The sequence below is a fragment of the Babylonia areolata genome, chromosome 24 (assembly GCF_041734735.1).
Source record: "Babylonia areolata isolate BAREFJ2019XMU chromosome 24, ASM4173473v1, whole genome shotgun sequence".
NCBI lineage: Eukaryota > Metazoa > Mollusca > Gastropoda > Neogastropoda > Buccinidae > Babylonia > Babylonia areolata.
Window position 1 is genome coordinate 9,441,611 of NC_134899.1, and position 15,000 is coordinate 9,456,610.

The 15,000-nt window shown below is 45.2% G+C and overlaps 1 protein-coding gene across 2 annotated transcripts in view; it reads right to left on the bottom strand.

Annotated features, from left to right (window-relative positions):
• LOC143299017 (uncharacterized) overlaps positions 1-15,000 on the bottom strand; it is a 76,974-nt gene that overhangs the window by 9,406 nt on the left and 52,568 nt on the right. For both annotated transcript variants that reach the window (XM_076612092.1, XM_076612093.1), the window contains 2 exons: positions 8,885-9,681; positions 3,964-4,228 (listed from right to left, as the gene is read on the bottom strand). In XM_076612092.1, coding sequence (XP_076468207.1) covers positions 3,964-4,228; positions 8,885-9,681 — 1,062 coding nt within the window. The remainder of the gene's footprint in view (positions 1-3,963; positions 4,229-8,884; positions 9,682-15,000) is intronic.

A 15,000-nucleotide genomic window follows, 5' to 3' on the forward strand; every position in this document is an offset into this window, starting at 1 on the left:
TATCTGCGTTCGTCAGTATCTGTAAGAATAGTTTGACATGTACTTGATTTTACGCTTTGATATCTGGCTTTCAAAAGAGATGCAACAACAACAGAAACAGCAGCAGCAACAATACTACTACTACTACTACTACTACTACTACTACTAATGGTAATAATGGTAATAATAATAATAATAATAATAATAATAATGATAATAGTAATTTATTTAAAAAAGAACAATAATAACAATATTAATAGTAATAATAATAATGACGATGATGATAACAATATTAATAGTAATAATAATAATGACGATGATGATAATGATAATGCTAATAATCAAAAAGAACAGCAACAACAAATAATAATATTAATAAACGTAAATAGCCTTCATATTGCACAATGACCAGTAAACCACTACCCGCTGCCCACTCATACACCAATCATTCCTTCCTTCATTCCCCCACAAACAGTAAGGGACAGTGCAACACGTTCTGCTTACATATATGTGGTGAACAAGCTGATTGTATTCATCTGCTTGAAAAAGGCTTTTGGTCAGAGCTTGAAGACACGTAAAGAGGACATATTTCGCAGACTGGGAAGCAGCAACTTCCAGACAGCCGGAGCAGCAAAGCTGATGGAATGCTGTCCAAATGGCTTTAGGTTTTGTTTTGGCACCTTCAATTTTTTTCTTTTTTGTTGTTTTTGCTTTTTGTTTGTTTGTTGTTGTTGTTTGTTTGTTGTTGTTGTTTTTGTTTTTGTTTTTGTTTTTTGTGGGGGGGGGGGGGGGGGGGGGGGGGGGGGGGGGGGGGGGTACAGGAGGGAACGTGATGACTGGAACGTGCAGTGATCAGAGGACAGATATGGCAGAAGAGAACCATCAAAGTACAAGAATGCAGGAGTGACCAGTTGGTGCTGGAAAAGAAAATTTCACGGGCAGGGCATCGGGTCAGGTTCCTTCATCAGCGGTGTGACATGATCTCGCTTTCTTTGTTAATTAAGGACGAAACATGATGCGCTTTCTGAACGCGCTGGATCCCGGGAATTTCGCTCCGTGGACAAAATTAATCGTACAGCAGCCTGTGGCTCGATACGTCGCCGTATGTAGTATTGTATTCGCATGCTATGACTTTAAGTTTCAGTTTCAGTTTCAGTAGCACAAGGAGGCGTCACTGCGTTCGCACAAATCCATATACGCTACACCACATCTGCCAAGCAGATGCCTGAACAGCAGCGTAACCCAACGCGGTTAGTCAGGCCTTGAAAAAAAAGGTGAATAAATGATAGATAAGCTTACATAAATAAATAAATAGATAAATAGATAAATAAATAGATAAATGAATAATAATTATAATATGAAAAGGTATAATCATAATAATAATAATAAGATAATAATAATAAAAAAAGAAGTAAATTATGACTTTAAGTAGCATTGTGTAATGCATGCAATGACATATATTATGTACTATTGTGTAGTGTAGACCCTGTTTCAGGGCGGGGACTGGATGGAAAAAAAAAGCGCGCCAGTGCTTATCTATTATCCTCGATAATAAAGAATTTGTCTTGTCTTGTTTTGTCTTGCTTCTTTTATCCCATGTAATTCGACTTTTACCAAGTTCTTTTAGTCTACCTCTTACCGTACAGCGGCCACTTTCAGTAATTAAGCTAAGAAACAACTAGTGCGTTGAGAAGTCTTGCTGCTTCCATGTCTGTTGAAAGATATTGACGAACTGACTCAGTAAGGCTGAGCTCCAAGAATGACGCGCGCGAACTGACTCAAAACGGCTGAGCTCCAAGAATGACGCGCGCGAACTGACTCAAAACGGCTGAGCTCCAAGAATGACGCGCGCGAACTGACTCAAAACGGCTGAGCTCCAAGAATGACGCGCGCGAACTGACTCAAAACGGCTGAGCTCCAAGAATGACGCGCGCGAACTGACTCAAAACGGCTGAGCTCCAAGAATGACGCGCGCGAACTGACTCAAAACGGCTGAGTTCCAAGAATGACGCGCGCGAACTGACTCGATACGGCTGAGCTCCAAGAATGACGCGCGCGAACTGACTCAATACGGCTGAGCTCCAAGAATGACGCGCGCGAACTGACTCAAAACGGCTGAGCTCCAAGAATGACGCGCGCGAACTGACTCAATACGGCTGAGCTCCAAGAATGACGCGCGCGAACTGACTCAAAACGGCTGAGCTCCAAGAATGACGCGCGCGAACTGACTCAATACGGCTGAGCTCCAAGAATGACGCGCGACACACACTGCCTGCCTGGACGGCTTGGTGTCTGAATAGTACATCATTGTCCACCTGTCTGAAGTGTGGCAGTATACCTGTCTACCTGGACAGTGCAATATACCTGTCTGTCTGAACAGGGCAATATACCTTAGCTGGACAGTGCAATATATATGTCTGGACAGTTTCATAGCTACCTGACTTAATATTCATCTGGACCGGTTGATACACACACACACACACACACACACACACACACACACACACAGAGCAGCTTGGACAATGTAGTGTCTACATGTCTGGTCGGTATAACAAAAGATCCACCAAAGTTACACACAGGTTTAACGTCGGTCACTCATCTCAAGTGGTATGGCCGGCGGGGACAATTATCCTGTGAGCCAGTTGCATTGCTCGGACGGAAGAGCCTAGTATGGTCGTAACCCGCTACTAAACCGTGTGTAGCATGGAACTGAGCAGTGGCGTCGTTCGGTCAACGTAGGCATTTAGTCAGGTGTAACTATCAAAAAGTTAGAACCAAGCAATGCAACTGGCACCTAGTATCTATCGGTGTACTGACACCACCACAGTGACTTATCAAAAGGTGGGGGGGGTTGAGGGGGGGGGGGGGGAGGGGGGGGGAGCCCGGAATTCCAGCTTCCAGCTTTCTGAGTGAGAGTTGGGTTCTCAGCCGAATGAGTTACGCTGGTACCTAAACATCTAGAGTGACTAATGTAATAGCTTACCATTTGAACAGTATGAAATCTACCCGTTGGGATAATTTAGTGGATCTACCTGTGTGGAGAGTTTGATATAAAAAATTAAAAGTTATGCCTGTCTGCGCACTGCACTTTATTTACCTGTTTGTACACAGTGCACTTCACTTACCTGATTGTACACAGTACAGTTCATTTACCTGTCTGAACACAGTACAGTTCATTTACCTGTCTGAACACAGTACAGTTCATTTACATGTCTGAACACAGTACAGTTCATTTACCTGTCTGCACAGTACAGTTCATTTACCTGTCTGAACACAGTACAGTTCATGTAACTGTCTACACAGTCTGCACCTCAAACGCCGACAGTCCTAAAACCCTCTTGGCCGAGAAAGAATGGGGATGTACAACTTGATCAAGACACTCTCCACCACAATCAAATTCTAGCCCAGATTAATGCCGGCGGGGCAGGGGGGTGGTGGTGGGAGGGGGCAGTAAGTAGTTGCCTCCTCTGCTGTTCTGATGGTCATCATGGTTATGACACGACAACCACACACATTACACAGTACATTGCTCTTCTCAGGGTCATCGGACACGACAACCACGCACATTACACAGTACATTGCTGTTCTCATGGTCATCATGGTCATGACACGACAACCACACATTACACAGTACATTGCTATTCTCATGGTCATCATGGTTATGACAGGACAACCACACATTACACAGTACATTGCTATTCTCATGGTCATCATGGTTATGACAGGACAACCACACACGTTACACAGTACATTGCTGTTCTGATGGTCATGGACACGACAACCACACATTACACAGTACATTGACGTTGAGTACTCCCTGGGGAGAGCAGCCCGAATTTCAGACAGAGAAATCTGCTGTGATAAAAAGAAATACAAATACAAATACATTGCTGTTCTAGATGGTCATGGTCAGGACACAACCACACACATGACACACTACCCTACCCTACCATACACCACAACACCACACTACACCAAACCCACCTGTCTGGACAGCTTGACCCTGGTGGCCTGCAGCGTGTAGTTCCTCTTGGTCTGGGACAGCGTGATCTGCAGGAAGTCCACCATGCTCTCCTTCTGCTGCAGCTGGTCGTAGTGGTGCTGCTTGTCACGCGCGCTCTCGTTCATCTGCTCCTCCAGCACGCGCAGCTCCGTCTCGATGCGGTGCAGCTTGTCCCGGTTGTTGTACAGCAGGATGTGCGCCGCCTTCACGCTCTTCTCGTACTTCTTCTGCTGCTCCTTCTGGGACCTGAGGTAGGGGTGGGTGGTGGGTGGGTGTGGGTGGGTGGGTTTTGCCGCGCAGTGGAGAGAATCACACAATTATAAAAAAGTTATTTCCCATTGCTGCATTTCTTCTGTGTGTGTGTGTGTGTGTGTGTGTGTGTGTTCTTGTTTTTGTTGTTGTTTTGTTGGTGTTTTTTTAGGGGGGTTGTGTCTGTGTGTGTGTGTGTGTTTTGTTGTTGCTGTTTTGCTGTTGTTGTTGTTGTTTTGGGGGGATGATACAAAATTTCCTGAAAAAAAAATTCCCGTGGGTTGCGAGGGGGAGAGAGTTACGTGGGATTTAGAAGATGTCATTTCCCATTGCATAGCGGGGCATGGTGAAATAATGCAAAATTTCCGGGTAGAAAAACAACAACAAACAAACAACAACAAAAAAAACAAAAAACCCCAACAAAAACCACCTGCGGGTTGCAGGGGACACAAATACAGAGGGTTCACCGAAAGTTATTTCCCATCGCACAGGTTTCTTCTTTGCGGACATGATGTAATGATGCTGACTTTCATGCGGTGTATGTTGCCTATTGTAATGAGCACATGTCGTAAGTAGAGGTGGTTTCTTGCACACACACAACTTTTTTTTTTACGATGAAAAACTGCAGCTGTCGTTTAAAAGCAAGAATAGATTTAGATTTTGAGCTAAATAAATTAATTAATAAATAATTAAAAATAACTTTTTTCAAACGTAATTTTGAAGGTTTTTATGGCGTGCGTGTGTCTGAAATAACAATTTGCGTATTCGTCCAGTGGTCGTCCATATACACCTTACATAATTCATTTCTCTTGAATTTTTTTTAACACCTTATGAAACATGTTTGCTCTTCCAAAGTAGACCTTAACTTTTTGTGAAATCTGTAATAATAATATTGATAATATATTATACTGTTTTTGTACTGTTTTGTTTGTGTGTGTGTGTGTGTGGTTGTGTGTGTGTGTGTGTGTGTGTGTGTGTGTGTAAAGATCCGTTTTATACTGAGAGACAGTAACGTTGTGTTTGACTCTGAGAGATGAGTTTTATACTGAGAGACAGTAACGATGTGTTTGATACTGAGGAAAAGTAAAGATGTGTTTTATACTGAGGGAGATTAAAGAAACGTTTGATATACTGAGGGAGAGTAAAGATGGATGTTTTCAATACTGAGGGAGAGTAAAAAATATGTTTGATACCGAGGGTGATAAAAAGAGGCATCAAGAATGCATTGTCTCACAGAGGGAAATGGCATCGTTGTGGAGGAGAATTAAAAAATATATATATAGATGCATTGTTACAGAGTTCGCTTTGAAAACTCACTATTACTGGATAGGAACTTTCTCATATACCCAGTTAGCATCGGAAACTTTTCATTGCCGCGCGTGGATTGTGTCGTGCACGAAGTTCCAGTCAGAAACTAGAGTCATATTGGAAAGACTTCATTGTCATATTGTTATGGAGATCCCGTCCGAAAGTCTTTGTCCTTTGTCGTCAGATTTTATGCCAGTCATACTGAACAGGCTTTGCTGTCAGATTTAATGTCGGTCACGTCGGCGGTAAGTCTTTATTGTCAGATTGAAATTCAAAGCAGCGTCATACCATGCTGACTTGTCCATATATGTACATACTCTTATTTATATATATATATATATATATATATATATATATATAGAGAGAGAGAGAGAGAGAGAGAGAGAGAGAGAGAGATAGATAGATAGATATGAGTGTGTGTGTGTGTGTGTGTGTGTGTGGTTTGTTCAAAGCAGATGTGGTGCAGTGTCATATGGCTCAGTCCGCACATTTTGACGTCATCTAAAAAAATACTCTGCATGCTACTACACGTCTGCTAGAAATTAAAACAAGAAAAAAAGGAGGAAAAAAAAAACCGAAACACACACACACACACACACACACACACACACACACACACCACACACACACACACACACACACACACACACACACACACATATATATATATATATATATTTTTATATATATCTGTGAATGTGTGTGTGTGTGTGTGTTAGTAAATGTATCTGCTGATTTATACCAACAGACTCTGTATCGGATTAATAAAAGAGTTAATATGTAAGTTTTGCTATCCATTGTTGCTAACTGGTTTAAGACGTATAATCATATATATATATATATTCGTAACTGACTTTTTTGAAAAAAGAAGTTGATCAATACATATGCACCCTGCGACAACCCTAGACAAGAATTAAGCTTATGTTTGTTTGTTTTTTTTTATACTATGATTTGTGAAATCCTTACATGTGCGTGAGTCATCACAAGTCACTGGAACGTTGATTTTTTTCTTCTTTTTTTAATTTAATTAAAAAAAAAATTTTGCATTCGTTATCAGTTGTTTCTCTTGTTGAATAAACAACACCTCTTTTTACGAACTCCATGAAGTAATTTCCTGTAACTGTACTTGAATATTTATTTGAAATATTCATTTTTTAATCCACTCTCCATCTACCCGGTTCCCACCAACCCACATCTCCACCCCCCCCCCCCCCTTCTCCCCTACCTTTTAAATGGTATTCATTCAAATGTGAAAATCAATACTTTATAACAAAAAAAAGAAGAAAAAGTTTACAGTCACTAGTATGTTTGACAGGACATTAAACAAAATTCCTCCTCTTCCTGCACTGGGACGGATTTTACCCCACGCTCCCTCCCTAGGCCCTCAATACCGCTACACACCCTCCCTCCCTAGGCCCTCAGTACCGCTACACTCCCTCCCTCCCTAGGCCCTCAGTACCGCTACACACCCTCCCTCCCTAGGGCCTCAGTACCGCTACCCTCCCTCCCTAGGCCCTCAGTACCGCTACCCACCCTCCCTAGGCCCTCAGTACCGCTACACACCCACCCTCCCTAGGCCCTCAGTACCGCTACACACCCTCCCTAGGCCCTCAGTACCGCTACACACACCCTCCCTAGGCCCTCAGTACCGCTACACACCCTCCCTCCCTAGGCCCTCAGTACCGCTACACACCCTCCCTAGGCCCTCAGTACCGCTACACACCCTCCCTCCCTAGGCCCTCAGTACCGCTACACACCCTCCCTCCCTAGGCCCTCAGTACCGCTACACACCCTCCCTCCCTAGGCCCTCAGTACCGCTACCCACCCTCCCTAGGCCCTCAGTACCGCTACACACCCTCCCTCCCTAGGCCCTCAGTACCGCTACACACCCTCCCTCCCTAGGCCCTCAGTACCGCTACCCACCCTCCCTAGGCCCTCAGTACCGCTACACACCCTCCCTAGGCCCTCAGTACCGCTACACACCCACCCTCCCTAGGCCCTCAGTACCGCTACACACCCTCCCTCCCTAGGCCCTCAGTACCGCTACACACCCTCCCTCCCTAGGCCCTCAGTACCGCTACACACCCTCCCTCCCTAGGCCCTCAGTACCGCTACACACCCACACACCCGAAAACAAAAATCATAATAATCTTGTGTTGGATTCTATCCTTCAGAGGTCTGTCTGTTAGAAACCTTGGCTTCTATTTAGATGAAACACTCTTCATGGATGTTCAAGTCAAACTTTTGTACCGCACTCCACTGCTACTGCCAACAAACTCGCTGTTTCTCTCATACTGTCCGGATTAGACTACAGTGACCCTCCCTCTTGGCAAGTCTCCTTAACTCACTCAGTACGGCCAGTCCTCTCTTCTCCTCTACACAGACCCCTCGGATGTCCAGTGGGTGTCTCAATGACCCAACCTTTAGCTTCCGTCGTCAGAATTGTGGTATTCTTTGTCAACATTCACCTCTTCAGTATAAGAGCCTTCCGCTTGCAATATTTTGATGATGGTAATTGGGGTGAAACGCTGTTAACGTCGTCTTTTTCGCCGTTCGTGTGGAAAGAGTTAATTAAAGAAACAAAAACAAAAAAAAAAAAACAAAAAAAAAAACCCAGCTAAATATTCATCGACGCGTTCAGAATCATGCAGCCGTGCTCCTGCTCCGTAATCCCAGGCACGAGAGTGCAACACCACGGTTCAGAACGCTTCACTGGCTTCCTCTGAGGGATAGAATCCAACACAAGATTGCTTGCCTCTCCATACGTACATAAATCATTTTTGGTGTTTTATTTTTTGTGCAGGGTTACGAATGGAAATTGTCATTTTAATGATTAAATGCATGTTCTTCACATCGAGGTTTACATTATTGTACAGTACAATTGAGCATATTTTACATGGAAAGGCGCTATGATTTAAACTATCATATTCATTATCTCGTAAACATATATACACGCATACACATACAAAACACACACACACACACACACACACACACACACACACACACACACACACACACACACAGCAAGCACATACTACACATAAACACAAACACACTCACCACCACACCACCACAACCACAACACCACTACCACAACACCACACCGCACAACAGCATACACCACACATCACACAACACCACCACTACCACTACAACACACCGCACAACAGCATACACCACACATCACACAACACCAACACTACCACTACAACACACCGCACCATACACCACACATCACTCTATACCACCACTAGCACTACACCACACCGCACCATACAACACGATAACAACCACACCCCAACACACACAACACAACCACCACAGAGACAGGACAGCACCGACCTGAGGTCCTCCTCCCTCCTCCTGGCCCTCTGGCGGGCCTCCCGGATGAAGCTGTGAATCTCCAGCATGAACTGCTCGTCCCTGACCAGCCACAGGTGGGCCACGTGACACATGCCGCACACCTTGCCCGCCACGTCCGCCACCAGACGCAGCAAGGGGAAGGCCTTGAGGTCACACGACACCACCAGCAGGTCCGCCAACGGCGTCTTGTCGAAGAGGTTCTGGTGCACCCCGCTGTGGAAGCTCTTGAGGAGGATGCGGGTGTTGGACAGCCGGCTCTCCAGGTCCGTCATGTGCGAGGAGATGTCCGCCGTGAAGCTGGAGCACACCGCCAGGGGCGTGTCCCCGGACGAGTCGCTGATGTAGTTCCGCTTGAGGCGGTTGAGGACGTTGGTCTGGAACTTGGACAGCACGGCCTTGAGGCTCTCCACCGTGTCCTTGACGTTCTCCCAGTACTCCGTCAGGTACTGCACCGTGTCCGCCGGGCAGGCGTCGTCCTCACGGAGCCGGTTCAGCAGCGACACCAGGCGGGTCTCCGAGTCGATCACCTCTAGCTTGACGCCGCGCTTCCGGAGCTGGGTGTTGGCGCGGAGGAAGTGCGCGTCGCAGGCCTGGAGGTAGTGCACGAAGAGGTCGTGGTCCACGTGCTCCGTGCCGTGGTAGCGGCACTGGATGCCGTCCAGGTCGTCCGAGATCTCGGCGATGCGGTCTCTCATATACTGCATGCCCTCCCGGTACACCCGGGGCTGGAGACCTGCCCGCGCCGTCACCGACATCACCCCCGCCTTGCTGCCGGGCTGCGTGTGTGGCAACGTGGACAACACACACGCACACACACACACACACACACACACACACACACACACACACACACACACACGAAACCAACATCTGTTAATGTTCACGTCAGCAAGAGGTACACTCTTCAAAGAATACAGTCTCTAAGCATGTGTGTAAATGACGGGTTGCTAGCACTTCGATTTGTCTCTGCATAACATTCAACGCTTATGAGTACTTTCAGTAGTTGTAGTAGTAGTGGTGGTTGTCGTTGTTGTGGTAGTTGTGGTGGTGATGATATTGTCAAATGAAACTCAATTCAGTCTGTGTGCCATCACCTTAAATCAGGAAATCAATCAAATAAATCTGAAATGCGTTTCTGGACGCACAAAAGAAGGAAGATTATCAGTTTACAACATTCATACTCGGGTCTGCCTTGGTAAGACGGCCAGAAGAAACGTGAATTCCACAGAACAAACTTCATGGCTGCAGAGGTAATGTCTGACTGGGTACAACATGAACTAACACCTCTCGCCGTCTCACATGACACAGGAAGTGACGTGAACTGCGGGCCTTTTCAGCCAGCACTTGACTGTGTTTGGTATTGACCCAACCCAACTCGACTTCATCAAAATCTTCCCCCAGTTTGCAGCTGACAGTGCTATCTCCTATCCCAAAGTGACGAATGCCCGCAGCTGTCAACTTTCCAACGAAATAAATTTTTCCTCTGCTCTCACAATTCAGCAAAAAGTCATCATGTGTAATGACTATACTGTACAGCATTCGATATCAATTTTACTGACGTAAACCGGTGTAGATGCAAATTGTCCAATGCCAAAATAATGAAGTGAGAGAAGAAGAAAAAGATAAACGCAAAAGACCACCTGAAAGCGCTTTGATTTGTCTCTGCACAAGATTCAGCGCTATATAAATATAATAATTATTAATTATTAGTATGTGATCCATCATTGTTTCCCTGCTGCAGAGTCCTTCTAGCGGCAGGGCCACACCACCACCACCACCACCACCACCAACAACAACAACAACACACACACACACACACACACACACACACACACACACACACACACACACACACACACACACACACACACACACACACACCACATAGGTAGAACACCTCGCCCAATGGCACCTATTGTGTTCTGACGCCCCCACCTCCAAACCCCAACCCCCCCTCACCCCCCCCCCCCCCCTCCCCACCTCTCACGATGTCGCGCGCCGCATGTGCTGTTCGCTGATCGATAGTTCGATACACGGCAATTAGGAGTGGGTCTCCATGGCTGTTCGCCGCTCAGCTGCAAGCATTTCAAGCCGCTGTCAGCAAACAGACACGTCCGGTTCCAGTTCCCCTGCTTTGGGCATCGACTGCCTAACACCCCCCCCAAGCCCCCCCACTCCCGGCACCCCCTCCCTCCCCCCACCTTGGGGTAACGGGGCACCCGACTGACCCCCCCAAACCACGTGACTCTGCAGTGTTGGTGTGTTCCTGCGTGTTCGTGAAACGGGGGAAGAAAGAGGGTGGGGGTGGGGGTGGGGAGGGGGGAGGGTCTGTTTCTTTTCATCAGTGGTTAAAAAAAAGGAAGTTTCCTGATGTGCCAGACAGCACCACATGCTCTGAGTGGCCAGTACTTATTGTTACTGGCTGCATACACCTCGCGCGCGCTGTTTCCCGGAAACTGATTCTGCATCATTGCATCATGCCTCCTCCAAGAAGAAAACAAGAAAGCAATTTCACAAGTGGTCTTTAACTTTATATATATATATGTGTGTGTGTGTGTGTGTGTGTGTGTGTGTGTGTGTGTGTGTGTGTGTGGAGAGAGAGAGAGAGAGAGAGAGAGAGAGAATTTGTGCGCGCACACACACACACACACACACACACATATATATATATATATATATAGAGAGAGAGAGAGAGAGAGAGAGAGAGAGATAGATAGATAGATATAAAATTATACAGATAGAGATTTTTGTGATATATATATATATATATATATATATATATATATAGATAGAGAGAGAGAGAGAGAGTGAGTGTGTGTGTGTGTACATAATTATAGATAGATAGATAGACAGAGAGAGATATATTTCTAGATAGATAGATAGATAGATATAAAATTATACAGAAATAGATTTTTTTAATATATATATATGTATGTATGTATGTATGTATATATATATATATATATATATATATATATATATATATATATAGAGAGAGAGAGAGAGAGAGAGAGAGAGAGAGAGAATGTGTGTGTACATATAGATAGACAGATTGATTGACAGACTGATTGATTGATATAAATTATACAGAGATAGAGTTTTTTTCTTGTTGTTTTCTGAATAAAGTCCCTTGTGTAGTCCGATCATTCATACAGCCGTTAAGAAATGTCGATTAGTATATATCAGCAGTGACATTACATACTATAAGTTCGAAGACTGAAGAACGAACACGAAATTCATCCCTTCACACAACGCTGAATTGTTGGTGTGTTCAGTGAGCGTTATCCCTCGATTACTGGTGTTGTCACAGGAAATCTGCCCCAGTTCACCCCACAAAGTCTGTTACGTTTGGCTTGGGGTTGTAACGCGAAAGTTGACCCGGTTCACACAACATACATGAAATGCATTTTGTTTTAATCTGAGCCATATTTACTTTCATAGCTTTTATAATCTTTGGTGTACTTTTGCATTCATATGAACACACTGGATGTTTTCCATTGTCAGATAGCGGTTGATATGTTTTTTAAGGCATGTTTATAGTCAACTATGATGTGAGGCGCTTTGGGCAGCATTGGTGCTGAATATCGCGCAATAGAAAAACTATGTATTATTATTATTATTATTATTATTATGCACACTGCTTGGCTTTGGGAGTTCGAAAGTTGTCCCAGTCACCCGAAAGTAGCTCGAAAGTTGCCCCAGTCACTGGAAAGTAGCTCAAAAGTTGCCTCAGTCACTGGAAAGTAGCTCAAAAGTTGCCCCAGTCACTGGAAAGTAGCTCAGAAGTTGCCCCAGTCACTGGAAAGTAGCTCAAAAGTTGCCCCAGTCACTGGAAAGTAGCTCAAAAGTTGCCTCAGTCACTGGGAAGTAGCTCAAAAGTTGTCCCAGTCACCCGAAAGTAGCTCGAAAGTTGCCCCAGTCACTGGAAAGTAGCTCAAAAGTTGCCTCAGTCACTGGGAAGTAGCCGGAAAGTCGCCTCAGTCACCCGAAAGTAGCCAGACAGTCGCCTCAGTCACCCGAAAGTAGCCGGAAAGTCGCCTCAGTCACCCGAAAGTAGCCCGAAAGTCGCCCCAGTCACCCGAAAGTTGCCCCAGTCACTCGAAAGTCGCCCCAGTCACCCGAAAAGTAGCCCCGGTCACTCTGCAATGGTTATTGTTTTATCACGGGGGAAAAGTCGCCCGAGTCATGCTGCACAGTGAAGTGTGAGGCTTCTTGAACCGTACAGCATTGCCAAGCCAGGCATCATTACCATTTCTGCATGGTTTGGACACCTACGCCACAGAGACAGGCCCCTGGAGCCAGTTGCATTGCTCGGACGGAAGAGCCTAGTATGGTCGTAACCCGCTACTAAACTGTGTGTAGTATGGAACTGACCAATGGCGTGGTTCGGTCAACGTAGGCATTTAGTCACGTGTAACTGTCAAAAAGTTAGAACCAAGCAGTGCACCAAGCAATGCACCAAATCTCCCCAGTCCTGCCACAACTTTGTCACTTGGAATTGAATTCGTCCCCTTTACCTCAGCATTGGTCCCCAAAGATTGATTTCGTTCTAAAAAAAAATTTAGAAAAATGAAACAAATGTTTTTAAAAAAAACTCGCCTTTGCAGAACGAGTAACTGAAGTCTATTTTTTATATCCCTTTATTTTTTTTAGATATATTTTTTTTATGTTAAAAACGTAATATTGTTCGTTGGAGCTTTTGATGAACTTGCGCGCCTACTACCGCTTTCAGAAAACATGACAGTAAAGGACGTTTCCATCAGTATTACTCCTCCACCACGGCGAACTCCAACATGGCAAGCGCTCCCATGGAGGCCAAAAGAAGCGCTTCAAAGACACTCTGAAAGCTTCTCTGAAGGCCTTCAACATCAGCCACGACACATGGGAGCTGAATGCAATGGACAGACCAAAGTGGCGTTCAGCTGTCCACAAAAGGCGCCAAATCCTGTGAGGCCAACAGAATCGCTGCAGCAGAGCAGCACAGACAGGCCGGGAAAAGCAGTGCCAGCAAGTCCCCGACAGCCGCCACCATCCCCTGTCCACACTGCGTCAGAACCTTCCGGGCGCGGATTGGCCTGACCAGTCATCTGCGCACCCACAGAGCCCAACCCACCCACCCCCAGGATGACTAGCTGGTCCTCGTCGATCCCGACGGACGAACCACTCCTCCACCACTCCTTCTGGAACCAGCAGCCCCTTGTCTCCAAGGTGTCTCTCAGACTTGAAGCGTGGTTTTGCTTCAAACATAGTTGTTGTTACTGGTGCTGCTGCTGTTGTAGTTGCTGTTGCTGTTGTTGATGGCTTTGTTGCCTCTGTTGTTGCTGATATTGATGGCTTTGTTGTTGTTGTTGCTTTGTTGTTGTTACCTCTGTTGTTGTTGTTGTTGTTGTTAACTCTGTTGCCTCTGTTGTTGTTGTTGTTGCCTCTGTTGTTGCCGCCTTTGTTGTTGTTGTTGCTGTTCATGTTGTTGTTACCTCTGTTGCCTCTGTTGTCGTCGTCTTTGTCGTTGTTGTTGTTGTTGCTGCTGCTGTTGCCTCTGTTGTTTTTGCTCATGTTGTCGTTGTCTCTGTTGTTGTTGTTGTTTTGTTGTTGTCTCTGTTGTTGTTACCTCTGTTGTTGTTGTTACCTCTGTTGTTGTTGTTACCTCTGTTGTTGTTGTTACCTCTGTTGTTGTTGTTACCTCTGTTGCCTCTGTTGTTGTTGTTGTTCATGTTGTCGTTGTTTCTGTTGTTGTTTTTGTCTCTGTTGTTGCTATTGTTGCTGCTGTTGTCTCTGTTTTTGTTGTTGTTGTCTCCGTTGTTGTTGTTGCTGTTGTTGTTGTTCATGTTGTCGTTGTCTTTATTGTTGTTGTTGCCTCTGTTGTTGTTGTTGTTGCCTCTGTTGTTGTTGTTGTTGTTGTTGTTGCCTTTGTTGTTGTTGTTGTTGTTACCTCTGTTGTCTCTCTTGTTGTTGTTGTTGTTGTTGTTGTTGCTGCTGTTGCCTCTGTTTTTGTTGTTGTTGTCTCTGTTGTTGTTGTTGTTGTTGTTGCTTCCTCTGTTGTTGTTGTTGTTGTTGTTGTTGTTGCTTCCTCTGTTGTTGTTGTTGTTCCCTTTGTT